The 27,861-nt window shown below is 35.4% G+C and overlaps 1 protein-coding gene across 1 annotated transcript; it reads right to left on the bottom strand.

Moving 5' to 3' along the window:
* Positions 1-70: 70 nt before the first annotated feature.
* On the bottom strand, positions 71-27,861 carry LOC129073965 (NADH dehydrogenase [ubiquinone] 1 beta subcomplex subunit 6-like). Its single transcript, XM_054577659.1, has 3 exons — positions 27,809-27,861; positions 27,460-27,540; positions 71-713 (listed from the first exon to the last, which is right to left on the bottom strand). The coding sequence occupies exons 1-3, from the start codon at positions 27,859-27,861 to the stop codon at positions 191-193; spliced, it is 657 nt and encodes a 218-aa protein (XP_054433634.1). The 3' UTR covers positions 71-190.

Raw genomic sequence — 27,861 nt, 5'->3', positions numbered from 1 at the left:
CTTTGAAAACTTTTATGTGACAGAACATTTAAAAGAGTTTTTTCTTCTTCTTCTTCTTCTTTTTTTTTTTTTTTTATTTACCCAAGGGTACACTTTATTCAAGTTACTTTCCCAGAAAATATATTAAGTAAATATGGTAATATAGCAACAAAACTTGGGCTCATATGCCTCTGAAATTTTAACTTAATCTTCAATGATGTTGATCAGGAAATTCTTTTATTGGTGGAATTACTTCTCCAGTCTCCAGGATTGTATCACCCAGGAATATTCTGGGCTTCCTTTCAACAATGGCATACGGTTTTTTATTCACATGATATTTGAGATAATAATGAACAATCCAAGCAGGTGTAAGTATATGAGTAAAAACAAGGAAACTGTGTCGATATGTCTTATAGATCAGGTTCTTCCACGGGGCCTGGTCCTGCAGAACCTTATTCCAGAATCTCTCCATAGGCCACACCCTCTGAGGGGGCAGCACCGGCTCCCCGGGGCTCAGCTCCTGGCCCTTCAGCCATCGCCTTCTCAGTTCTCGCAGCTGCTGCCGCCGCAGTTTCTCGTCTGGCGTGTACCCAGTCCTGTCCCCGCCGGTACCCAGGAAGACGGAGACGGTGCGTCCCCGGACTAAGGTCTGGTCACTTAGGCGCGCTCCCGTTAGGTAAAGCAACCTTGCCTCTTCTTGAACAGTATGATGAGACTTTTCTGAAAATAGAATCCTAGTAGGGGTTGACAGTTGTTGCAAGATTTATTTGTCTTTTTAAATAAAACAGAACTAAAATGTGAGGTTTATGTGCAGTTCAGTTCTAGTACATAAAAGTGTTTTAATGTGTTTGGGTATCATCAATCTAGGGTTCAGGGACAGGGACCTCAGAAATTTCACAAACAAAGGAGATTGGGTTATACAGCAAAACAAACAAAAATCAAAATATGATTAATTTTGGTAAAATTTCTAGAGACTTGCTGCTTTCATTTTAATAGGATTATGACTTTTAAAAGTTTATTTTATTTTATGGATTATATAAACACTATTTATTGTCCAGGTATATTAACACTGCAAAATACATCAACTATAATATATACTTCTAATCATAGTAGAAGATAGGATTTTCAATTTTGTTGGAGAATTAAAATTTTGGAGTGCTATTAGAGATTGAACTAATATTTGAAAAGCATCTGTTAATGTGCATTTTTCATTAATAAAAATTTTAAGCTGTATAGTCATTATTTTTATCCATTTTTGAAGACAGGCAGAGGGAAAAATACCATGACATAGTCAGAGAAAAAAGATAAATCGCATAGGTACAACTATGTGCCCTACGAGAAAAAGAAAGCAATGACAACTAACATTAATTATATGCAGGTAAAATTTGATTAAAAATGGATATTGAACAATCTGAGAGAACCCATGAATGGGTTCAACAGACAACATTGATACAATTCAAACTACAACTGGTACTTAGAAACTTTAATGCTTTTTTGCATACTAAGGTTGAATTTAACTATAATATAGCCCATTTCCCTGCTCTCCCTCCAAAATTCAACTTTGCTTCCTCTACTTAGTTCTAAATTGCTGAAATGTAATCTCCTGAAATATATACTGTAACAGTTTTTATTCATTTCTTTCCAGATACCTATGTTGATATAGCCAGAATCGACAGATCGACTGCCCTTCTGAGAGTGTAGCTTCTTGTCTCATACCAACACCTTCTCAGATAAAATTTGCCAATGATACTTTATACTAAAGCCATACTGCTAAACCTAGAGAATCTTTTTCCTGTATCCTATGCTCATTCAAAGTTCAAATTTGTGTTTTGTATCAATTTATCTAGTTAAATAAAAGAAACAGTGGCCAGAATTTTAAATACCTCTGAGTGACCACTTTTTCGATTTCTATTTCTAAGCTGTTATGACCTAAAATTTAGACAGGAACTCATGTGTTGAATGGTTAGTGGATCAATTTCTCAAACTCTGTTGTGGACACAATTTTTCTCTCGTGTGTGTTGATATTTTGGCAGGTGATTGGGCCCCTTCCTGCTAAGGAAATCCTTTTTGTGTCCCATGTATTCATCTACCCCTCTGTCGAGTAATAAACTTACTGGCAAAGACTAGTGGTTAGTTTTCACCTTTCATTGCATTAGGTTAATTGTCCTATTAGCTATTTGTTTTTAAAACCCAAGCCAAATAAGATAAATCTCTTTCTTTTTGGTCACCACATTTGAAAAAGTCATTATAATCCCTGAATGACAATTAATAGGCAGTATGATTCAGCTTGATTTAATGACCACATAGAGCTAGGGAGAAAATATCAAATTTTTGCTTGTTGTGATTCAAATCTATAAAAAATAAGATGGCATTACAGCATACATTGGTATGCATATTTTAAGGAAGTTTATATACAAAAAAACTAAATGAACTGTTCACTTGTGTGTAAGAAAGTGTGTGTGTGCATTTTACAGGGTGGGACAAAGGTAAATTTGCAGCTACGCATACAGAAAATGATATAATAATTAATAAATAATAATACAAGAATAACTCTGTTTTCTGTGTACTCGCAACTGTTAGCCTACTTTTGCCCCATCTTGTATGTCACTTCTTGTCTGCAAGATTCTTCAAGGCAGCCATGATATCAATTTTATAATTGCAAACACCAAGAGGGCTTGTCATAAGGGTAATAAAAATAAAGCCTTAAAAATTGAATTGCTACCAGCACGGGGTTTAATAAATCCTTACCAATGAGTTAATATTTGTCCAATTCAGAGCTCAACAAACTATAGCCAGTTGGAGCAAGGCCAACAAATCACAGGCTATGGATTTATTTTTCTGACTTACACAAGACCAGAGGGATTAAATACTTGTTCCGGGTAGCCATTATCTGGCTTCAGAAATTGTCAACATTTCTAATCTGGTATTCTCTATGTATCCCCATTTCAAAGGAAATTTTATGTTATTGTTTCACCTGTAAATTCCTTAATGTGTAACTCTAAAAGATAAGATTATTATCAATACAAAACATGTAACAAAATTAAAAAATAATTCCTTAATGTTTAATTCTTGTCAATGTTCACTTTTCCTAATTCTTATAAATTCTTATAATTTATTCTTATAAATATATTTATTATAAATATTCTAATTCATATAAATATATTTTTATGTTTATTTTTTAATCAGAATCCTGACTGACCCATGCATGGCATTTGGTGCTATGTGTTTATAATTCTCATTTAATTCATAGGCATTCTAATTTCTTTGTTTATATTATGCATTTTGTGGGAAATAACTACACATTTGTCCTGTTGGCCATCTCACATTTCTTATTTGGCAATTTGCATGATCATAGAGCTCCTTATATTTTTATCCTTATAATTAATTGCATAAAATGGTATTTATACTTAGAGGCTAGGTTGTAGTCAGGTTTAATTCATTGGGAAAAATAAGTATGTAGATCTCCTCATTAACTTTATATTTCATTATTCAGGAAGTATATACTGCCTGGTCATCTTGATTTTAATTATGTTAATGTAGGTCAGTGAATTTAGGTGTTGTCCACTTTCCATTGACTCTTTCTCTAACCATTTTAACAGTCATTGATGATAGCTTCCTTTATCCATTTTCATTAGTATTTGCAAAAATGTAGCTCTCTAATCATGGCATTCTTTCTGAAATTATTACTTGGAATTCTTTAATAAAGAAAATTCCACCATCAGAACCTTGAGTTACCTTAAAATCACACTGTATATAGAAGGGAAAATAAATGCTTGATATATTTTTAATTAATTAATTAATTTTTTCAAATACATTTGTCTCTGCCTACCCCCCACCACTTTCCCTTGCTCCCTCCCTCAACTCTTCCCCTTTGGTTTTGTCCATGAGTCCTTGCTATATGTTCCTTGACTTTCCCCTTCTTTTCCTTTTCCCCTGCCCCTCCTCCCGCCTTCCTTCTTGTCTCTGTTGGTTTCTTTTCCTTTCAGTGTTGCTGGTCTTATTTTCCTTGCATCTTTGTATTGTTGGTTAGGTTCCACTTATAGGTGAGATCATACGGTATTTGTCTTTCGCCTCCTGGCTTATTTCGCTTAAAGTGCTTGATATTTTAAATCAAGATGCCAAAAGACTTACTGAATCTCTAGGCATCTTCAAAGATTAAAAAAGTAGTTTTTTAAAGTATAATTATGCTTTTTTGATATTCTTATATGCATATTTGAAGTATGCCAATCCATTATAAACATTAATTTTTGTTACTCAAATTCTGGCAAGTATGTTTTTTAGATGGCTCAGAGATTTTTACACTTTGGTGTAGATACTTTGTATAATATCTTCCCCTACAGTAGGAGGAAGATCTGTTAATATCATGTGATATCAAACACTGTAGAGTAAATGTGATTTTGCAGATGCAATTAAGTTCATAATTAATTGAGTTAATCAAAATGGAGGTTTTATTAAAATACTTTTAATAATACTTTCATTAATACTTTTGCATGTATATATCATTCCAAAAAAATTGAAATAGATTTTTTTAATCAAAATTGTCTAAGATCTATAGCTCTCTTCCTTAAATAACACTCTACTCTAGTTTAAAAAGAGCGTATCTTATTTTCCATTTCTCTTCTCCAATATCCAAATTGTATCTTATTATTTTTCCCCTATGGCTGTTTCTTTTTATCAAGATTTATGGAAAAATATACCAGTAAGAAGTCAAAAAGAGATCTGTTCTTTTCTTGTTTCTAGTGTTTGGATTCTTAAAGAAATAAAACAAATATAGTCACTACAAATGCTCCCTGTGAAAACTTCTGAAATGATTTCAGAAATGTATTTAAAATAATGTCACATGTTAAAGAAAAATACAAAAAAAAAAAAACCTCTTCTGGTATTCACTGAAGACTGTCATTTGAATTTTCTTTTGGCTTTAAAATTATACATTTAATTTGTAAGGACAGTTTTTGACAATGTTGACAATCCATTGAGCCACTCCAGCCAGGGGTTATTTAAAGTTTTTATACAGAGAATAATATAAGAAGGACAAATTTCAAGGAAACCTAAGTTGCAAAAGAAGAAAAAATATATAAGTATATGTGATTTTGAGTTAACAAGGAAAGTATACTATTCAGTTTTTAGCTATTTTATAGTAAAAATCATTTTTTGGCTAGTAATCATGGATACATACGGTTAAGGCAATAACGTAATTTTTGTTTTGTAAATCTTACATTTCCTTACTTAAAATATTTACCATAGAGCCCTCTTCTTATTTTTATCAGGGATATTTTGTATTTTAAAATTCATTTCTGAGAAAATGTGCAATTAGAAAGAGTGGCGGGTAGAAACAGCCAACGTCATGTAGGTGACCTAACTCTTGTTTCCCATTTCTATGACATGGTGACTAACTGCTATAAAATAAATAGTATTATTACATTTGATAATGAAATTAAGGCAGTTGGATAAGGATATAGAAATGCATGACCTTTTGTGACTGACATTTGATCTTGGAGTTTTTATTCCATTCTCTTTCAATGAGTGTATTGCATTTTTTGCATATGTACTGTGCAGATGACAGGTTTTCTCTATGGCAAAACTCTTTTGGTACTTTATAATTGATTTAGACTCTTAGTTGGTATCTTGTGTGCATGAGAGTTTATGTAGTTTAGCATCCTTGCATTATATCACACGGTTACTTACCTAGAAAATTATGCACCAAGGAGATAAATGTCAAGCTCAAGAAGTTCACATTTATAATTAAATTACCTGCCTTTCTCTTCAAACATGGCACATAATAAATAGCCCTTTCATTTTTAACTAACACAGAATTATCCTATTAAACTTGACTAGCTTTTTCTTTGTTCCAATATTACTTACCTGATTAGTATTCCTTAGTCTTTAAAAACAGTTAACAGAAATGTATTACATAGGGCAGCAGCAGCAGGGTCAGCTCGCCACCCCAAACTCTACCCCACCCCCACGGTGCTGGCACTCAGACTGCCCTGTGCCTCAGGCTTAGCAGCAGAACCCACTGACAGCAGCAATGACCCCTCAGGGGAGAATCCTCTCCTCCTGACTCCTGGTGGGCACCCCCCCAACCCCTGGCTGCGCTGGTGCTCCTCAGGGTGGCTGACCAGGTACCCCAGTGCAGGTACTCTCCAGGATGGCTGGGCCCACTCTGGGAAAAGCTTGAGTTGTGCAGCTTCTAGGGGGCATTTTTTCAGCGTACTCCTGGCCACTGCCATCATTCTATGCAGAGCCCTACCTTCACATGGACCATCCTCGTGGGCCTGATGAACACTGCTGAACTCACCCTGAAGAATCCTTGAAAGTAAGCCCTACCACAAAGATCCGCAGGCATATGGCAGATGGTGGCTGAATCTGGTGTACCCTGAGACTGTTACTGACCTCAAACCCAGCACTGGCAATGAGTTTGAATCTGCATCAATCTAGGGAACACCTCTTGTCCCTACCTGGTCACTCACTGAGAGTCTCCCCTCAAGCAACTCACATTACCAGAGACTCTTTCTATTACTGAGCCTAACAGCTAAAAAGTGAGGGGACATACTAAGAATCCTTGACACTATCTAATGATAATGACATCAACCCAACAAGAGGATATAACAACTGTAAACATTTATGCACCGAACACAGAGGTACCTAAATGCAGAAAGCAAATCTTTTTCTTAAAGATTTTATTTGTTTATTTTTAGAGAGAGAAAAGGAGGGAGGGAGGAAGAGAAGCATCAATGTGTGGTTGCCCTTCATGAGCCCCTCACTGGAGACCTGACCCACAACCCAAGCATGTGCTGTAAACTGGGAATCGAACCTGCAAACCTTTGTTTTGCGGACTGGTACTCAATCTACTGAGCCACACCAGCCAGGGCTGTCTAAAGCATATCTTGATAGACCTAAATGAAGAAATCAACAGTAATACAGTCACAGCAGGGGATTTTAATATACCACTGATATCAGTTGTTAGGTCTTCCAAACAGAAAATCAACAAGGATATAGTGGCCTGAAATGACATACTAGATTAGATGAACTTAATTGATATATTCAGAACTTTTCACCCCAAAGCAGCATAATATACATTTTTTTTCAAGTGCATATGTAAGATTTTCTAGGATAGACCATATATTAGGGCATTAAACAAGTCTCAGTAAATTTAAGAAGATTAAAATCATATCAAGTATCTTCTCCAACCACAATGGTATGAAATGAGAAATGAATTATAAGAAAAAACTGGAAAAAAAAAAAACCCCACAAACACATGGATGCTAAATAACATGTTACTAAACAACAAATGGGTCAAAAATGAGATCACTGAAGAAGTCAGATATTAACTTAAGACAAATGAAACAGGCATACACCAACCCAAAAGCTAGTGAACACAGCAAAATTAGTCCTAAAAGGAAAATTCATAGCCACAAAGGCCTACCTCAAGAAATAAGAAAAATATCAATTAAATTATCTACACTTACACCTAAATGAACTAGAAAAAGAACAAACAAAACCCAAAGTGAGTAGAAGAAAGGAAATAAAGGCTAGAGCAGAAACAAATGACATAAAGACTAAAAAGAACAAGAGTTGATTCTTTGTAAAGCTATACAAGACTGCCAAAACTCTAACCAAACTCTTAAAGAAAAAAAAAGAAAGAAGACCCAAATAAATAAAATTAGAAATGAAAGAGAAGTAACAACTGATACCACAGAAATACAAAGGATTGTAAGAAAATATCACAAACGACTATATGCCAAAAAAAAAATGCACAACCTAGACAAAAGAATAAATTCTTATAAATATACAATATTCAAAAGCTGAATCAGAAAATATAAGCAGACCAATTACAATTACTGCAATTGAAGTGGTAATCAAAAAACTCCCAGCAAACAAAAGTCCTTGACCAGATGACTTCACAGGAAAATTTTACTAAACATTCACAAAAGAATAACACCTCTCCTTCTCAAACTACTCCAAAAAAATTCAAGAGGAAGAAATACTCTTAAGCTCATTTTACAAGTCAAGCATTACCCTAAATCTAAAACCAGATCGACACTACAAAGAAAGAAAAGTATAGGCCAATATTCATAATTGACATAGATGCAAAAAGCTTTTAAAAAAATATTAACAAACTGGCTACAGTAATACATTAAGATGGTCACAGAGCATGATCACATGGAATTTATTCCTGAAATACAAGCTTGGTACAATATTCACAAATCAATTAATTTGAACCACCACATAAACAAAATGAAGGATAAAAATCGCATGATTATATCTATAGATACAGAAAAGCATTTGATACAATCCAGCACCCATTTATGCTAAAAACTTTCAGCAAAGTGGAGATAAAGGGAACATACCTCAACATTCTAAAAGCCATATATATTAGAAACCCACAGGAAGCATTTTACTCAATAGGGAAAAACTAAAAGTTTTTCCTTTAAGATCAGGAAAAATGCAGGGATGTCTCCTTTCACCATTTCTATTCGAAATAGTACTGGAAGTCCTAGCCACAGCTATCAGACAAGAGAAAGAAAGAAAAGGCATCCAGATTGGAAAGGAAAAAGTAAAGCTGTCACTATTTGCAGATGACATGATACTGTATATGGGGAATCCTAAGGACTCCATCCAAAATCTGCTAGAACTAATACACAAATTCAGTAAAGTAGCAGGATACAAAATTAATATCCAGAAATCAGCTTCATTTTAATACACCAATAAGGGAGTATCAAAAAGAAACTAAGAGAACAATCCCATTTACAATTGCACCAAAATAAATACCAAGGAAATAAAACCAAGGAAGTAAAGAACCTATGCTCAGAAAACAAGGCACTGAAGACAAATATCAAGGACAACACAATGTAAAGTATATGATTTTATAACTAAGCAGTACAACTGCAACCAATACATAAAAAAGTCTTTCATGATATGCTTATTTTTAGAGGGTGTGATAATTTTCATGGGCATGATATTGTGCTGATTATTGGGGGGTGTTGTATATTAACAATGATTGGAGTCTTCAGTCTAGAGCTATGTTGACTTTTAGAAATAATTTGAGAAAAGGAAAATAATTATAATTTCACACATAGCAGTAATTTAGATAAGCTATACAGAAGCTACTCCATATGCTTTATGTACATCTTAGACACCTCTCTGGTTTCAATGCAACATTAATTAAATGACTGAAATAATGTTACCAGCATATAGCTTAATAACTCTGGATTCTGGAATATAAGAAAAATAACATTATTGTTTATGCACTGACAGGTTAAATCTTGCAGAGAATGTGCAAGTTGTTTTTACATAAGTAGTATGCTCATAAAACCAAGTTGGAAATAACCTGCTCTTAAAGTCAGAGCTTGTTAAAATAAATGTATTAATTTACCAGTTTTGCTTAAGATTTGAAATTGGGTTATGTAAACATGAAGTATATATTGTCTGCATTTTTGAGGAAGTGCCCTCCATTTCTCTGTGCAATTACAGTGAAGTAAACAATCCCTTGATTCTGTCTTTCATGCCATAAAGATGCATATAAGACCTAAGCTGGCCTAAATATGTTCATCTGTATCTTGCATTCAGTAATTGTACCAGGGTGGCTAAGTAACTCAAAAAGAGCCAAATTCAATTTAAAAAAAAAATATATTTTATTTAATTATTTTTAGACAGAGGGGAAGGGAAGTAGAAAGAGAGGGAAACATTAATGTGTGGTTGCCTCTCATGCACCCCTTACTGGGGACCTGGCCTGCAACTCAGGCATGTGCCCTTACTTGGAATTGAACCACATCTGTTTGGTTCGTAGGACAGCATTCAATCCATTGAGCCATACCAGCCAGGGGTCAAATTCAATTTCTGATGGAGAGTGCTAAAGATTTCAAATACCTGAATTGACAAAGGGCAGCTTCACCATGTGGAAGAAATAGTCTCAGAAAAGAGGGTAGTATAGAACAAAGCAGGATTGATGGAGAGAAAGGTATGAGGGTGTGTGTTGGTGAGAACGTGTATGCAGTTATGTGTTCATATGTATATAAATGTGTATAAAAGTCTGGCTAAAAGTTTGATTCTATTGGTTTGAATTCTGTTTTGAGTAAAGCCCCTTTGACTTTCATTTTAATACACCACTAAGGAAGTATCAAAAAAAAACTAAGAAAACAATCCCATTTACAATTGCACCAAAATAAATACCTAGAAAATTAAACCAAGGAGGTAAAGAACCTATGTTCAGAAAACAAGGCCCTGAAGACCTTCCCTTGACGAGCCAAGTTTTTGTTTTGTTTTATTTCTTTTCATTAGCTGTTTTGAGTTTAGTATCTATTATTAGCAACCTTTACTAATTGAGAATCATAGCCTGCATGTGGAACTGTATGGCCATGAGTCACATGGTTGTTAGGACCACGTGAAGAAAACACGTGTGTGCGCCATGTGAGTACAAATCACGAGCAAGAAAGAGAGAACTTCTTTCTTCCCCTGGGATTATGTTAGCTTGGATTTGGGATGCACCAGGTGCTTTCTCAAAAAGATCAACCCAAATCCCAAACTTTCACAGGCTTTGGATAGGGTGCATCCCCTAGCTAGACTGACAGGTCTCTGTGGTCCGGTCCGTCCTCTCCCTGAATTCCCTAACAATCCAGTGCTGGAGGGAGGAAGGGAGGAGTGTTAATCCCCTTGGCAGAGCAATGTTGTGATCTTTCAGGGTATGAAACTGTAGCTTCCTGGCTAGCAAACAAACAAGTTTATGGTGCCCAGTTTATTCAACTCAGAGTCTAGTTCCCTTTGCTTTCTTTCCTTTATGAATACCTAGTTAAACACCAACAGTAACAGTTCCATATAGCAAATTTTAAATTTGAAGAAATATTAAGAGGATTACTAATGAGGATATTATGCAGCTGTTGTGGAGGCTAAAGAGGGGGAAAAAAAGTTCTTTCTGTGCACCCTTGGAATGGTGGAAAGAACAAAGCAAAGAAAATAAGAAGAGGGTTCAGTGAAAAAGTTCTTGGTGAGAATAAGAAGCTGTGTTTAAAGATGCACTAAAAAATATTTCAATGAACACACATTTGAGCACTTTAAAGAAGCATTTTGTATTAAAGAGCTGTGGCAGCCTTTGTTGCAACAGCATTTACATAAGGTGCAGCAGTTAAATGCAGCAAAGCTTTTACGCAAAAGTCAGGTTCACTTCTAGCCAGAAAAAAAAAAATCTATTTTGACAGAGATCATCACTGGATTTTTACACTGAAGAAAAATGTGCTGAATGAGCACAATTGTTAGAAATCTTTCTCTCTCTTTTTTTTTTTTTTCCAACTTAAAAGTAGAGTCCTCCCCTCAGCGGTGTGGCTCAGTTGGCTGGTCATCCTCCCACAAGGCCAAAGGTCACTGGTTTGATTCCCAGTCGGGGCATATGCCTGGGTTGGGGGTTTTCAGTCCTTGGTCACTGTGTATATGAGGGGCAACTGATTGATGGCTCTCTCTCCCTCTCTTTCTCCCTCCCTTCCCCTCTTTATAAAATTAAACAAATTAAATATTTAATTAAAAAAATTAATGTCACGGTGAGCAGAGATAAATCAGAGTTCCAAGAAGATCTAAGTAAATAGTCAATGCCATCTAAATTTGTAATTGGAGTATAAAGAAGACAGATCAATGGCTTATTTTTATCTGTAAAGTTCAAGAAGATAAATAGGAATTTTACAAAATGCCACTTGAAAGCCAAAATGATATGAGAACATACATACACATATGTTTCCCACAACATGAAGAGGAATAAAAGTTTCTCCTTAAATTTCAAACTGCATTGTTAAATATAAATATATAAACATAGCAGTCAAATTTCAATCTGAATTACTGCCAGAATTTTCTTGTCACAAAATAATTTTGGTCCTTGCTTCCATTACGGAAGAAAAGATAGTGTTGTTTTCCCTCTGAAGTGAAAAGCCAGATTTTTTTTTTAACCTCGAAGATATTGTACTACTAGAGTACCCAAAGCTGTTTGTAACTCATGTAGGTGGCCTTCTGCTGTTACCCTCACTTGCCCCTTCATATGGAAATTAATTTTTGAGCATCTAATCCAAACCAGAGTCTTTTCTAGGCACAAAAGATCTCAGTTTTCTGATATATATGAGACACACCCGTGCCCCCATTATAGACATACTTCAGTAACAATATAATAGATATAATAAGCAATGTTGTGATACACATAATAAAAATAATCTGACAGTACATTTTTACATTTTTTTACATTTTAGTTAATACTTTTTCTAGATTTTGTTAATATATGTTATGGATTATTTTTAAAGAGTAGTCCTGTAGCCTTGGTTAGTGCTGAGGTATTATGATATGAAAATATGTTTTAAAAATAAATTTTTCTAGGCAAGTATATAGTCAACCATTATTCCTTTAAAAAATTAAATTAAACTTAAATATATTTTTCTTCTTAACTGAGTGCATTTACAACCAGGTGTTTTCTTGGCCTTCTATTTAATCGTCTATTTGTTTTTTTCCACCTGAAAGATTTTTCTTCAAGAGCTTTGCCAAGACCCAATGTATTTTCTACTTAGAGTCAGCTCTTCATTGTCTCCTGGGATTACAGCATTATAGATTACCTGTAACAAACCTGCTTTTCAGGACTTATCGACATTGCTATCTTCTCCACTTGCAATTAAGTCATTTCCTGACATTCAGTTTGTTTCTCCAGGTAGTAAAGTGTGTTTTCAAAGTTAAACTATTTTCTGACTGCATTTAAACATTGTAAAGTCATAATAAACCAGAATGATAACACTCACTGAGAAATAGAAAATTATAGAGAAAATGTGCATATAGCCTTCTTCGTGTTGTGAGAAGACTGCACAGGTACAGGTAAAGCCACTTGGACTTTTCCACTCAAAACATTTTTTTTCCAAGAATGATTTAATTTTTAAAGTTAATTTTAAAAATATATATTTTTAGGGTCAAGTCAAGGAACATGTATAAAGGACCCAGGGACAAAGCCAAAGTGGGGAAGGATTGGGGGAGGGAGGTGGGAGTCAGTGGGACAGGGGAAAGTGGTGGTGGGAAAATGAAGATGAATGTATTTGAACAATAAAAATAAATAGAAAAAAGAAAAAATTAAAAATAAAAATATGTATTTTTAAAATATTTTATTTATTATTTTTAGAGAGGGGGAAGGGAGAGAGAAAGAGAGGGAGAAAAACATCAATGGGTGGTTTGCCTCTCACACACCCCCCCACTGGGGACATGTCCCACCACCCAGGCATGTGACCTGACTGGGAATTGAACTGGCGACACTTGGCTTCACAGTCTGGCGCTCACTCCACTGAGCAATACCAGCCAGGGTTAATTTTAAAAATATCTTATTCCATAATTCTATATAACAGATATATATAACAATTATATGTAACTATTTTATATTATCATAATCATATACAATACTTTTTTTAAAAAATGACATATCAGGAAACATTTATTTCTAATTTCAGGCAAAATTCTAAGCTCCTGAAGCTGACCCTATTAAGAGGAAAATAAGACATCAGTTGTTTCTCTGTTATTTATTCACCCCCTTCCATGTTTTCTTAGGCTTGTGAATACAAATGAGTTAATGGCAACTTTGACAGCCATAGCCACCATGTTAGGGCTAACTTTGTCTTTATCACTGTAAAAACACCATATAACACCAACATATAACACCATCCACAGCTTCTTGTTTTATTTCCTAGCTTCTCTACAGTTGCTTGTATTTGCTCATAAACAAATTCTATGTTGTTGTTTTTTTCACAGAGGCCTATAAATTGCGTAATGATTATGCCTTTACTTCTGTCCCTCCATGCACTGTGTTTTGTCTGAAAACTCTAAATTATAACATTCACACCAGTATTCCCAAAGTGGTAATTCCCAGATGATACTAAACAGTGGTATATGCCAATGAGTTATCACTGAGCTGGGGCTGCCTGCAAACACATGTGGACACAGGGGAGGTGCGCATCTCCCACTAACTCAACTCCTAAGGGCTAGAAAAACATCAATAGCTTAGGTTTTAGTAGGTAAGTACCCTTCCCAAAATAATAATATCCATAAGTATTTATACTTTATATAATATTATATAATACACACACATGTTGGGAACCATCTTGCCTGGTTTCAGGGACTGTACCCTCACTGACAGGCGAGAGGGCCCCAAGGCTGGAGCTGAGCAAGGAGGCCCTGGGAAAACAGGCCACTGAGGAGACAACACCTGTGCCCTTGGCAGGGGTGCAGCCCCTGCTTCCCTCTCATCACCCTGCTTGGCCCCGGAGGATGGATGTTTAGTCAATGACGGGTAAGACCCCCTGATGGCAGGGACAACCAGGCACAGTTGCATAGGGGTCATCAGGGAAGGAATTGGGGGACATGAGAAGGGGCAAAAGACCCTCACCCCTCGGCTTTTTCATGGCCGGAGTATTCATTCTACCTGAAAGAAGTCTCCTTGTCTCTTGGCGGCTCTGCCCTGCCTGCCTGACTCAGGCTTGAAATAATACTAAAGGCAGATACAGACACCAACTGGATCAGGAGTTTTCCTAGGGGCAATTAGGCCTGGAACAGGAATTCATTCAGTCCTACAAAACTTACTTTGCTAAGAATGCCCTTGAGTTAATGAGTACTGATATTTGGGGTCCAAGTACAGGATAAGATCAGTTTCCCAGGTTTTAGGGCCAAATGGGTGCCACCCTGTCTACCAGCCCCTGACCTGAGGCAAATCTCTGTGTTCCTTCAATTGTTGTCTATGATCTCTATCTGTTTTCTGTAAACATAGCCTTTAGTCATTGATTGATAAGCTTTGCATGCATGCTGTATACCCCTGAGCATATCATTCTCAATAAAATTCACTTCAAGAGAAGGGTTCTGGGGCATTCTCCATGAGAGGGATTTGCCACCTCCTTTTCCTGACTGACTGATAGTGCCTGGAACAACTTATTTCCTCATCTGCGGCAGCTGGGGGGACTCTGTGGGATGGGGTTTCCCCCTAGTACACACACATAAGTGACTATATAACATGTACAATATGCATGATGCCTGCATACATGTGGACATACACACAAACATGTAGTGAGTGTTAAGAACATAACTAGTGGTAGACATTATATTTTAAATAGTGATGACAAATCATGTAGGATTAGCGATTATTACTACCTGTTTAATATTAGTGCTTTCTCAAGGAGTTGAAAAGTTTTAGGCAAATTGAGAGAAATTTGTTGAGAAATACAAATGAATTAGTGTTTACTTAAGTTGTAGAGGTTTTTCCTAGTGCTGTAGTAAATGATACCCTGAATAGTTATGTCAGTCTCTGGGCTTTTTCATTTCTCCCTCTCTCTCCTTTCAATACCTTTACCTCCTTTACTATCTACAATGTACATTTAGACTCCCAATTTTTCAACTCCTGTTTCCCCAGGAGTCTTCCTCATGGAAGTAGTGATTGCCTATAAAGATTAGACCGTGGCAAAATTATTTGGCCAACATGTTCAATATTCCACATTCTGTGATACACCTCTGTTGATTGTAGACAAACTCGATTATTATCAATTATTCTCAGGTTTCAGTGTGTCTGTGGCTCACAACTCCATTCACTGGGCTTGCAGCTTCGCCCTCGGAGTCATTCTGCCTTTGTCATGATGGGTAGCATGTGTTGGCAAGTAAGTAGTTTTATCAGCCTCTTTTCTGCCTGTAGAAGTTTGAAACTCCAAATGCATTCTTTGTTGTTGTTGTTGTTGTTACCATTTCTCTATCTCTTTCAGTCTAAGATGGCAGTTCCGAGGGTATAAAGTTTCGAAATTTGTAGATCTCCTAAGTATGTCACAGGGATTTATTCCATTCAGCGAGAGGTTCCCTCACCTCTCTTTCCTAGACAATAAATCTTTCTTTTGGCTTCTCCTGAGTTAATGGAGGAAATCCTTAAATTGCTCACCTAATCTTTTCAAAAAGTCTTAGGTGTAACAATGCTGTGACCTTTTATTCCTTCTGAAGCAATAACAAAAACTTGTCCTGACAGAATACGCTTTCTCTTCAGATCACACCTCCTTGAAAGTAAACCTTCTAATTTTAGGGTCTTTTACAATCTGGATAGGATGAGAATTTTCCAAAATAAGAAGTCCTGATTCTCTTGTTTAATATTTCTTCCCTGAGTTTATCATTTTTCCTTTTCATTTACTGTAATGAGCAAGAATAAAACAGACTTCATATTTAACACTTGCTTGAAATTTTCTTCTTCTAAATATCTAAGTGTTTCATTTCCAAATTTTTCTTCCTGTGTACCTCTAGGTTATAATTCAGTTTTTTCCATAAATAGGATATCAAGAGTTGTATAGAACAGAAAATTCGTTTCAGGATTAAATGGAAAGAAGGCTGGGAAAACTTCAAATTTCTCAGACATCACTTGAAAATGAAATATGTGAAGCAATTCTCTTTAAGTGAATCTCTTCAACATTAGAACAAGTGACACTCCCAAATAATTTATTTTTTGTTTTGTTTTGTTACCTTTTATTCCATCAAGATGTCGTAGTAATTATACTATCCATTTCAGTATTCTAGATAATCATCTAAATTTGTCATGTCTTTCCTTTTTATTGGCTACTTTTTTAACTTTTTATGAGACTGAATTTTAAGCATGGCTTTAGAATGTGTCTATTGATCCTAAGTCTACAAGGAGATGTTAATCAGTAGATAAACAAAACAGAAGAAAATGATGTGATTTGTCCACCTGATTCAAACATAATATAATTACATAATTATCTTAAGTTTTCAAAAGTGTTTTAACTTTAATGAGACTAGAACACAGAAACCTATTTTTATATGGTAGTTAAGAAAAAATTTTTTTTTGTCTGAGAAAGCCAGAATAACAGTAATGTGACTGTATTATATCAATTGGCACGGTTGTAGAAATAGGATGGTTAGAGATACAGAAGGCGCACATGGCAGAGGGCAGTTGAAGAAGATAAAGCTGGAGAAGCTGGTACTGAGTGGGTCCTGAAGGGCACTCCAAATTACAGCAAGGATTTTAAATTGCAGTAAATAGGCAAAAACACAGGGATATTGAGAAAATGACAAATCTTGATTCTTGTTTTAAAAAGATGACTCTTGCTGCCCTGTGGAAAATGTGTACCCACACAGAAACTCCATCTCCTTAAAAAGACCTTTTTTTCCCTGTCCACCCACTCCCTCTCTTAATCATTAAGCCCCCAGGATATCAGATTCCAGTCCGTTTAAACTGTCTTAACAACAAAGCCTCAGACCTGCTGACCACAGAAACAGAGTTTCAGTCAAGCTAAAGAGAACATCTTGACTTCAGTTGTATTTCAGCCCCAGGCATTTGAAAGTAGAACTACCCTATAGACCACACCATAATGAAACCAGAAAGCACAATGCCCTGGCTGACATCAGGACCTGACACAGTGGTCAAGCTATTCCCTACCCTGGCCCCATCCGATAAGTAGAGCCCACAATGCCAACTCCTTTAGCTGCTATGATTAATGATTTTTTTTTCCCCTATATAACCCATCCTCTGGAAGCCAACCAAGAGCCAGGGCTTTGAGCATTAGCTTACCTATGACTCCAGGCCTTCCTCAACTAATGGACCTCTACTTTGCTGCAAACTCTCTTTTGTGTTTGATTGGGCTTGATGTGTGCAAGCGAATGAATAGTAACAAACATAGAGAAAAAAATGGGATCATAAAGAACAGTATGACGTTGATGCAGTGGAATCCATGACTGAATTAGTTTATTGATATACATATTTTCCCCCAGATCAGTCACTTAACTTGCAAGAACTAAATTGTAATTATAAAGAAAAGAAAAACATGCATTTTCTGTAATTAATAATCTTCCTTTATATGAAACACCAAGACTGAAAAAAAATTAGGTATAGTGTTTTAAAAATAAATAATTATGGATGAAGGATTAAAGAAGTATGAACATCTTTTTAATCCCCAAAACAAGAAATTTGCTAAGTTGATTGCATTACTGGCTCTAACACTTTGCCTTTCCTTATATTTATGCTTTTTAGTGTGCAACCGTAAACACGTTCTACTCTGGGCAGGGTCTTATGCATCAAGTTGGGACTCTGGGATTGTTACCATAGGCAGTTAACTAGTTATTAATAAAAAGAGGGGCTAAGGGAATTAGACACTGAGTTCAATAAACTGGGCAGCATGAGCCTGCTTGCTTAGCCAGGAAGGCATAGTTTCATACCCCAGGGCGTGATAGCATTGCTCCACCAAGCATACTAACATTTCTCCGTTCCCCACTTTGGTCCTGAATTGTTGGGGGCCGCTGGGGGAGGTACTTGACCATAGAGACATGTCAGTCTAACCAGGGGTGTACTTATCAGAAACACCTGGTCCATCCAACATCCACCCTAATATAATCCCAGGGGAACAAAGAAAGTCCCTCCCTCTCACCCACCCAGTACAAACTTGCCCAATACGTTCTCGCATTCTCTCTCACTCGGGAGTAGATGACCTTGTGTTTCTTGTAGCTACCAGGGTATGCAACAGACTGCGTGGGCTTCCGAGGACTAAGCTTTAATATGAAGCAGAAACTCTGCCTTTGCTGTGGCCTTGCTGAGGACAAGGTTGGCCTTTTTCCGTGGTGGGACAGACAGAGATGGAACATTGGAAACTCAGGGGCGTATTTCTTCCAGAATAAACCATCTTGCTGCACCACAATCTCCTAAGCATGGGTCCATGCAATACTTTCCTTGGTATCCCGAGGATGAGCCCGATTTCCACCAGCAACAGGGTCAGTCGAATTTCTCACTTTGAATGTTAACAAATATGATACAACAGAGATAGGAAGAGCACTTAAGTATTTCTAGTCCTGATCTAGCGCTTTACTATCAACATCAGAATATATCCAGGTTAGTCCCAGGTGAAGTAGGAGAATTATATGAGCCACTGTCATGAGTCTCCAGGTGCTTTAGCCAAAACCATCATTGACCAATGAAAACCCTACCTATGCTCAGGCAGCAGTACCTCCTCACCAACCTGAACTAAAAGAAACTTTTTTCTTTCCCACTGAGGTTGCATGATTGTTTGTTATGCAACATATTGTGGGAATTTATAATCAGTATAAATGACAAGGAAACAACGATGAGAATATGTAAAATAATTTTATGTAGGAAAGTTCGCTGAAAGGATACTAATCCATTATGAGGCTTGGGATCTTAGCATTTAAAAATCTTAGTTATTAAAAAACATCTCAACACCTATAGGCTAATGCATTCAAATAGCAAAGAGAATGAATTTTCTATTCCTAGAGGAAGTCTGCTTCACAACAGGGAGAACTCTAGGAAGTAGAAAGGAGTAAAAAAAAAGTAGGACAGAGAGATTCTGATCTTGTTAACTGTGCGTAAGCCCCCAGTGCATCCTCTTCTTCTCCCCCCTCCACTATGCTAATTAGCACTCTGTTTGATGTTATAGGACATGGGGGGGCGGTTCAGAAGTTCTTGTGTGCCCCAAGGAGGAATGTGGGAGAAAATTCAGAATTCTCATGGTACTGGTTTAGTGAGTCACCTGAAGATCTACGTGCAAATTTACAGGGGACTGAGAACTGGGTATAATTAAAAGGCTATCCCCTGCCAACATAAAATAGATTGGGCCATGTATGCTATAAGGATAAAGACTGAAGTCTAAAACATAGCACAGAGAAAATACTCATGAGCCAGGATTTAACCTTGAATAAAGGAATCATTTTGAAATTCTGGAAAACTAAGTATTTAACCAAAAGAGAGATTGGGTAAATCTATGAATTACAAAGTTATGAAAGGAGTGATTGTTACATTAAATGAATCCGACTACTCAGTGTGATGATTGTTTTGCTGGTACTGAGTGTGTGAAAGGGAAATTGTGAGACAGTTGAATAGTATGCAGGACACAAATTTTTCTATTTCTATATATCTGAGTTACTGTTGAAAAACTAAAACTAATGCCCCAAATAAATGGCACTGTATCTCTTTAATAATATATAGTCAGCAATATTATTAATAACTTTCACATTATTATGTGTATGTAGATGCTTGGATAGGAAAAAAACTAGAAAAAAAGACGTAAATTTAGAGAACACTGGAACATTACTTCGTAAGAGAACACGCACTTTAGTATAACATATCTCTTTGCCCATTTTCTAAAAATAAACAAACAGTAAACAGTAAATTAATTCAGTTAAACACTGACCATCTTTTTCTCTCTTGTTACCTTGGTATGACAGCCTGAGATTCAAAATTGTTAATTATATGAGAAGTGATATGACATTCTAAGTTTAAAACATTTGAAATGCATTAAAGTCCATAAAAAGTAATCTTTGGCTTCTCAAAGTACAAAATATCTTTTGTAGTGATTCTCATAAGTTTGACATGGCAGAATCATTGCTCTCTCAGTTTTTAAAATAAGAGCAATCTAAAGCAGGGAAGCACTGACCCTCTACCCACCTACCCTAGAAGGGAACAATCAGTAGAGACCATGACTCTGATCACACCCCTAACTCCCTTAGTCACCATGATTAATGATATTTCCCCACTATAATCCATCTTCTGGAAGCCATGGGAGCCAGATCTTTGAGCATTAGCCGGCTTGTATCTCTGGGTGTAGGCCACTTCTAAAAATAAGTCCTTACCTTCTTTGCTGCAAATAAATAAATACATAAATAAATAAAAATAAAACAGACCTGCAGCCAGCCCAGAGAAGCCTTTAATCAATGGTGTTTCTGCTCTCCAAAACTTTCATTTATGTAACTGTGAACAGATATTGCCAGCAAAGCACCTTCAAGAAAAACATTACACACCATTGAACAATAAAGGTCCTGGACCTTTTATTTCTACCTCTAAGGGAAATGTAAAGATTGAAGCTGAATTGAAGGAGTCCAATTGCCAGATTCATTATAAACAAAGCGTGAAAATATTGGAGGAAATTGGAATATATAAATATGTCTCTTGCAAATTTGGACAAACAAATGCATAAACTCTTTGTTCAGTTAACGAGAAAATGTATTGATTAACATATACTGTAGTTAAAAAGAGTCCAGGACATGTTAATTTAACATGTATTGACTGACCACCTTCTATATACCGAGTCTATATGCTTGGGATGTAACTGGATTAAAAAAAGGAGAGAGAAAAGAGAAAAGGAACACAGACAATATTCTGCCATGTGAGATATTACAGTAGAGAAACTATTTTCTTTATTTGTTTTTTGTCTTCTTCTTTATCCAAAAAATATGTATTGAAAACCAGAGATGGGAAATAGTATGCTGATCCATTTTCTACCCTGATAGAGATGAAAGTTTGTTGTATTTGCAGAATTATAAGTGAATTAACTTTTTCCATAAATATTATTATAGATATAAATTTTGAATTCAAATTTGTAAAGTGAGAAATTAATGTAATTAATGTGTTGAGTCCTGAATTGTGAAAATAGAATATGTGTTGCTAAGTTGAAGTAATATTGGTCTGCACTCTGTAACAACCTTCTAATATATTCATCATTTTTACATCCATTTAAAATTAATAATCCCTATTGAACTTTTATGGAATATAATATCATGTATATTTATAGGTTTAAGGACACATTAATGATTGAGATAATTCAAATCTCTACTTCAGGGGCAGAGAACCTATTGCTGTTGATGAGATCTCTGTGGCCCAATTATCTACTGAATTGCATCTAGTTGGGAGGACATGACCGCTAAAGCACAAGTAAGCCCACTTAGTAGGTGAATCCTTGACCCAGAGACAGAAGAAGCACGTCTTGGATCCCATTTCCACCATCCTGTGCATGGCTTGGTGGATGACTTTTATTTAGAGTCTTCAAAATCGTTGGAGCTATCATTGTTTCACAAATAGTTCTTTTTCTGACAGCTAAAATATATTTTCTGCAAAATATGTTTGTAGAGATTCTTCGCTGGAATGTAGAGTGAGGTTGTTAGAAGGGGGGCGGGATCATGCTTTTTCATCAATCAGATTCAAGAGAAAATTTACTCTACTGTAAAATTGTGCTTCTGTCACTTAAGGTCAAGGATTAGTTAAGTAACATCACTCAAGGTCTTCTAAAGCTAGTCTTTTCTAAAGCTAGTCTTCTCACTGTTCCAGAATCTAGGAGATGACTTCCTCCTCTTAAAGCTGTTTACTTAAAAAAAATAAATGCTCTGTAAAAGGGAGGTTTTTTTACTTAAGAGAAGAAAATAATTTTCATGCCAGAATGTTTCTATTTCTACCTTGACCACCAGTTTTTTATTTATTCCCCCATCCCCACCCCTCCATTTCCCTCTACACTCTCTTCCACTCTGTTCTATGTTTGTAATCCTGATTTATATTCTGCTTAAGCTCCCTTGCCCTCTGGCTTTTGGGGTGATAGAACCATGAGCGAGACTATTAAGAGAGTGGTGGAAGAAGCAATGGGGTTTGAGTCTTCAGTGCCTGTACTTTTCTGCGGACTGAGGTTAGACAGTGTCTGGATTTCTCTATGGGAGTCAGAGCACCTTTGGGGAATTTATCTCTAAAATTGTGACCCTCTCTACTCAAGCTCACTCTGAAAAGACAATTCTCATCTGAGACTTTACAGCTATCTGAAGTATCAGTATTTGGAAGTAAAAGGTTTAAAGAAGCATGAAAGGAGGAGGGACATGATTATGTCTTCACATCTCTCTTAGCTCCAGCAAAGAAGAGACTTGGTGAGGCAGGTGAACAGAACTCAGAGCAATTCATGGTCCCCTTGCTCTGTGGGAAGGTGGACGCTAAAGAAGGAGTTGTAGGAAAATAAACCATTTGGAAAAAGAAAATAAGAAAGTCTACAGACACTAGTTAACTTATTTTTATTTGAATTATATTTATATTTATATTTATAGAGTAGACACCTAATCCAAACTTATTTTTAAGGCTATTTGATCTTCACAAAATTTTACTCATATTTTACATATTTTAATTTACAAAATATGGATTTTATAGCATAATTGATCTATTTTTAATAAAAAAGAAGTTAAAGTAGGTGAATGGTGATATTGCTGATAATAATAATTCTGTATTTTTAAAAATTGTCACCATTCCAGATGTATTTCAAATACTGGCTGAGGGGACTGAAGAGTTGATTATTTCTGTTGCAGCCATGAAGCCAAGGGAGGGGAACACACTGAATATGGAAGAAAGAAGCAGCAGTGATGGTAGGAGCGAGATGAATTACTTATTACAGGGGTATCAATAATGGATGTTTTGATTTGCCTGTTATTATCCCCCACAGAAAACAGCGAGTGTGTACGCTTTGAAAGAAAATAGAAATCTAAGTGTCTGTACCAGAGAGAATCTTTAAATATCTAACAACTGTTATTTTACTAGTGGTTTATACATAGAAAGATTAACTAATAGTCCATTTATGATAAAATGTGTACTTAATGTGAATACATTTAATAAAATATATAATTGAATAGTTTTATTAAAAAGTCTATTCTTATTTTGAGGTGTATTAAAGTGGTTAGAAATGATATTCTTTGAAAAGTTTGTGAAAACTTCTGTAAAAAAGCTGATGTTTATTAGTTATAATTATGGATGTTGTTTCAACTTTTTCATTAAAATGTTTAAATAATAAGAACCAAAATATTTTATAACAAATATAACTGTAAATTTAATTTCTTATTTGACAACATAACAAGAGGCTGTGATTTTTTTTGGCAATCTATAATAAAACAAAGGACGTGGCCTCTACTGACAATACAGGACACTAACAACTTTTTCTCTGAAATCTTGGGCACAACCCTGACACAATTTCATGTTTTCATATGTATGGTTTCATGCTTTTATAAATATCTCTATACACATTTTTGCAAACAGATGCAAAGGTGCACAATTTTTGTTACTGTTTTTGGAGGAATTTTGTGGATTAGCAAAGGAATTGATATGTAAACTTTCTTTGCCCAACAAATTGCTAAGAATGCTACTTTTTTGAGAACATGTGTCATTATTTTTTCTGGAATAAAAAAAAAGATTTGTAACTTGTATCATTACCAGAAAGCACTGTCTTCCCATGCATGAATTATTGAAGTTTCCATAGAGGCAGTAATTATCCCATCTTTAAGTGCTCATACATATACATTTTATTTCACCTATTGCTTATAATCTCTTGGGGTAAACAAAACATGGAATGGAATGTCTTATCTAATGCCATTTCCTGAGTTACATTACAATAATATGCACCGAAGAAAGCAGTTTGCTTACCAAGCCATGAAAACTGCTTCTCAGCTAGAAATACAAATGTTCTTCTTGATTGAGTTTTAATGAAGATAGATAGATACATCTGCAAATGCATAGAGAGAAAGCTAGCCGAGGAGAAGCGGAAAATAAAATGCAAGTGAATGCATTTATGAACAAGCAGAACCTGCAGGCTTTCTTTGTCTGATATGATTGTTTCCCACAAGTTCGAATGTAAGCGAGGAGCTAGACTTGTAGTGCAACTTAACTTTTCCTACTACTCCAATTTCTCATCTTGTCTCCTTTTCAGCCTAGTGTAAAGCTCTTCAAATCAAGCCCCTCTGTTTCTGATTTTCTGATCTAATTATAACAGACTTTTCTTCGCAATCAGCATCAACGTTCCTTTCCTTGAAATTGCCTTGTATTTTAAAGAGTGGTATCCGCCACCCATATTCACTTGCTTTTTTTCTCTTAGGCAAATCCAGCTGCTGTTTAGAGCCCATACGGACCGTCTACACCCCCTGTCCATGACTGGTTAGAGTTTCTTCATTCAACATTGCAATTGTGCCTCTTCCTTGTATGATTAAATTTGAATTTGTGCTTTGAGAATATTGCACAAACCTGGCAACCAAAGGGAAAATAGATTTTATTTTATAAAGTGCTAGTTCTTTTTTTATTTTGTTTGTTTTAATTAAATAAAATGCTAGTTCTTTTCACACACACACACACACACACACACACACACCTATATACATTTCACCACCTTAAATCATAAGAGAATTATTTTGATTTAGTTCAAATTATTTTGCAAAATATGACCACTGAAACCATTATAGTCCTTAACATTGGTGAATAAAATAAGACAATTTAAGACTTGCAGCTGACACCTTTAATATTTAGAATTTTGTGATTTTTTTCCCTGCCAATCTAATTTCTTCCCCACAGTTCAATGAGGCTATAAAATATAAGTGGAGTTGAAGGGCAGGGCAATCAAAATACAGAATATTGAAAAGGTTGAGGTAGTAAAGCACCTTTCCCAGGATATATAAGCCATTAAGATTTTGATATTTTATATTAGTGCAGAGATTACATTGGGAATGGAAAATGGCACAACAAGAAGTCATCATTTTTAAATGACTACTTCAAAAGGATTGTACAGTAGAAAGTTGATCTCTTTTAGCCTCAAATTTTAAATAACATTTAAAATTGAATTTATTTAAGCTCACTTCAATTTATATATTATCTATAAATTAGATAATATATAAAAGATATATTATATATTTATCATAATATATTTATACATATGTTTTATAGCTTCTATGTTTTAAGACTTCTATGTTGTAAGACTATATACTTATTGGTATTATATATCTCAAACATTGATATAATGTCTAATGATATGGACTGTAACATATGTTACAGTACCTATAGTAGACAGCCAAAAAAAAATTGTTTACATTGAAATAAGCTTTATGATGTCTTTGAGGGTTATATCCTGTAGGCTAGAATCCTAACTAGTTTCATTATTATGAGATTAAAAAGCTTTGTAGCTGAGTGACATTCTTTCTTGCATTTTTTGTTTCAAAGTTGTTCACCTATACTTTCCTATGGCCATATTCTCTTACCTAAGATCAGGTCATTACAACAGAGTGTAGTCAATTCTCTTAAGAGTTCTCAGCCTGAAGAGTTTTGATGAATGTGGCAGTCTGAACACAGCGGCTTGTCTAATTTATGATTTCCCAAGGTGACATCTAATGCAATTTCAGGACAAATTTTATGGCAACTTGCAACTCAGGTACACATTCATTCCTTCAAAAGCATTATTTAAACATCTACTCTCTGCCAACATATTTTTTCCTGAAATTCTCAGTGTGGACCTTCTGATAACTTAGGGTCCAAGAGATGAAAATAATTTTCATAATAATACTAAGGTGATATCTACCTTTTTCATCGTTGATTTCTAAATAGAGTACAATGATATTTTCCAAGAGCTATATGATATATGATATCACAAATATTGGATACAGAAACAGATATGAGAATCCAGCTCTGAAGCTGTCAGACATTAGAAAGGTGAGAAAATATAAAATAAAGCTACTTTTTCTCACCAAACATCGTTTGTGGTGAAAATGTATCATTTTAAATGTTATTTTGTTAACATGTTTATTATTGTTACTTAAAATAAATTAACAACTAAGATATAATAACTGGGTCTAAATTTTTCCAAATTGCTTTTCCTTACAAAGGGACCTGATGCCAGAAGATGTGCGAGCCGCACTTCTAGATATTACTGTTTTCTCCATCCTGTTCCTAAGAATTCCCATAGCAGTAATATAACCTATGCTAAGGTGTGTTTAGCTATCTTACCATTGTTTCTTACTCTAAATTCTCAATAAAAACTTCTGCCAACACTAAAGCAGCATGTGATGTTTCTCATGATAAAGTACCTGGCAGCAATATCTGATAAACACTAATGCTTTTTTGATCTGGTTCTTTGATTTCCAATTTGCCCTTAGATATGCAGAAAAAAGACCTCCAGATTATGGTATTTAATTTTTTCTTACCCTCTTCTACTTAGTTGCCATATGGTCTCATTTGAGTAAAAACTCAGCTCTAGGTATAAGGCTTTACATCTAACTTTGTATGATTGTATAGTCATTTAATTTTGCAAATTTACCCATCCAGCTCTCCCAGTTATGTAATCAGTGATGATTCAATAAGCACTTATAAGACCCTTGAAACAAGGTAGTTACGTGTATTCTCACTTCTTTTTAGATTTGTGTTTAGCATCTACAGCCCCATAAGACAATTTATACCCACACTGTAGATGAATCACATCATTCTAAGTCTCTCTATTTTCCTTATGTTTTCTGGCTCTAAACCTAAGTTATACACATTTTTTCCCCTTTACTGTGATTTGCTTATTTAGCATCAAGGATAACACTTTCCCTCAGACTGTGGATATAGACAACATTGCTTAGAGACCCATCTGTTATGCATTATTTATATGATCTCAGGCAAGTTATTGACTCTCTAGATTTCTATTTGTTCATCAATAAAATGGGGAAAAAATAGTGTCAATCTTATGTGGTTATTATTAGATCTGTACGAGTTAACATGAAATGCTTTCCAAAACATGCTAGTCCATGAAAAAGTCTGAATAAATGTTTGTTGTTATGATTTTCTTGTAGTTCAATTCCAACTCTTGACGATATTTATTTTTCTTCGCTTCATCTCATTGTATTCTGACATGATCATACGGTCTAATACATATATTAGTGTTCTCACTGCAAACATGTGCAACCTACCAGAGAAACAGTAATCGTCTAAATTCTTTGTTGAGAAAACTAGTCACTGTCACAATGATGTTGCTATCTTCTCCAAGGGCACTGTTGGGAGAGGGGGAAAAAAACTAATAATATTTGCAGAAAAGTTCTTGTACTTAATATGTATCAGTCACTGTGTTCAACATTTTGCCAGGCTCTCTTACCAGCCACCTTGGAATACAGACTGTTATCGACTTATCATTAATGTATAGATAAAGAAATTGAGGCTTTTCCAAGATCATACGGGTAACAAATGGCAATTCAGGATATGGGTCTAATTGTTGCTGGGCTGACCTGTGCGCTGTGCTACTCTCATTGTTGCTATACTTACCACATTTCCCCACCACTGTCTGTAATTGTATCTTGACAATTGATTGAAGCCAT

This window comes from Pteronotus mesoamericanus, unplaced genomic scaffold (assembly GCF_021234165.1).
Source record: "Pteronotus mesoamericanus isolate MK-2021 breed Mesoamerican mustached bat unplaced genomic scaffold, CSHL_Meso_final contig_116, whole genome shotgun sequence".
Taxonomy (NCBI): Eukaryota; Metazoa; Chordata; class Mammalia; order Chiroptera; family Mormoopidae; genus Pteronotus; species Pteronotus mesoamericanus.
The sequence above is the reverse complement of the archived record's forward strand: the minus strand, read 5'-3'. Positions and strand labels throughout refer to the sequence as shown.

Bases quoted from the DNA above. Each gene is read 5' to 3' on its own strand.
- LOC129073965 (XM_054577659.1), bottom strand. From the start codon at position 27,861: ATGGCTTCAATCAATTGTCAAGATACAATTACAGACAGTGGTGGGGAA. The intron at 27,541-27,808 runs GTAAGTATAGCA...CTCTCCCAACAG, and splicing joins GACAGTGGTGGGGAAATGTG to TGCCCTTGGAGAAGATAGCA. The intron at 714-27,459 runs GTAGGTTGCACA...AACCCCTACTAG, and splicing joins AGACGATTACTGTTTCTCTG to GATTCTATTTTCAGAAAAGT.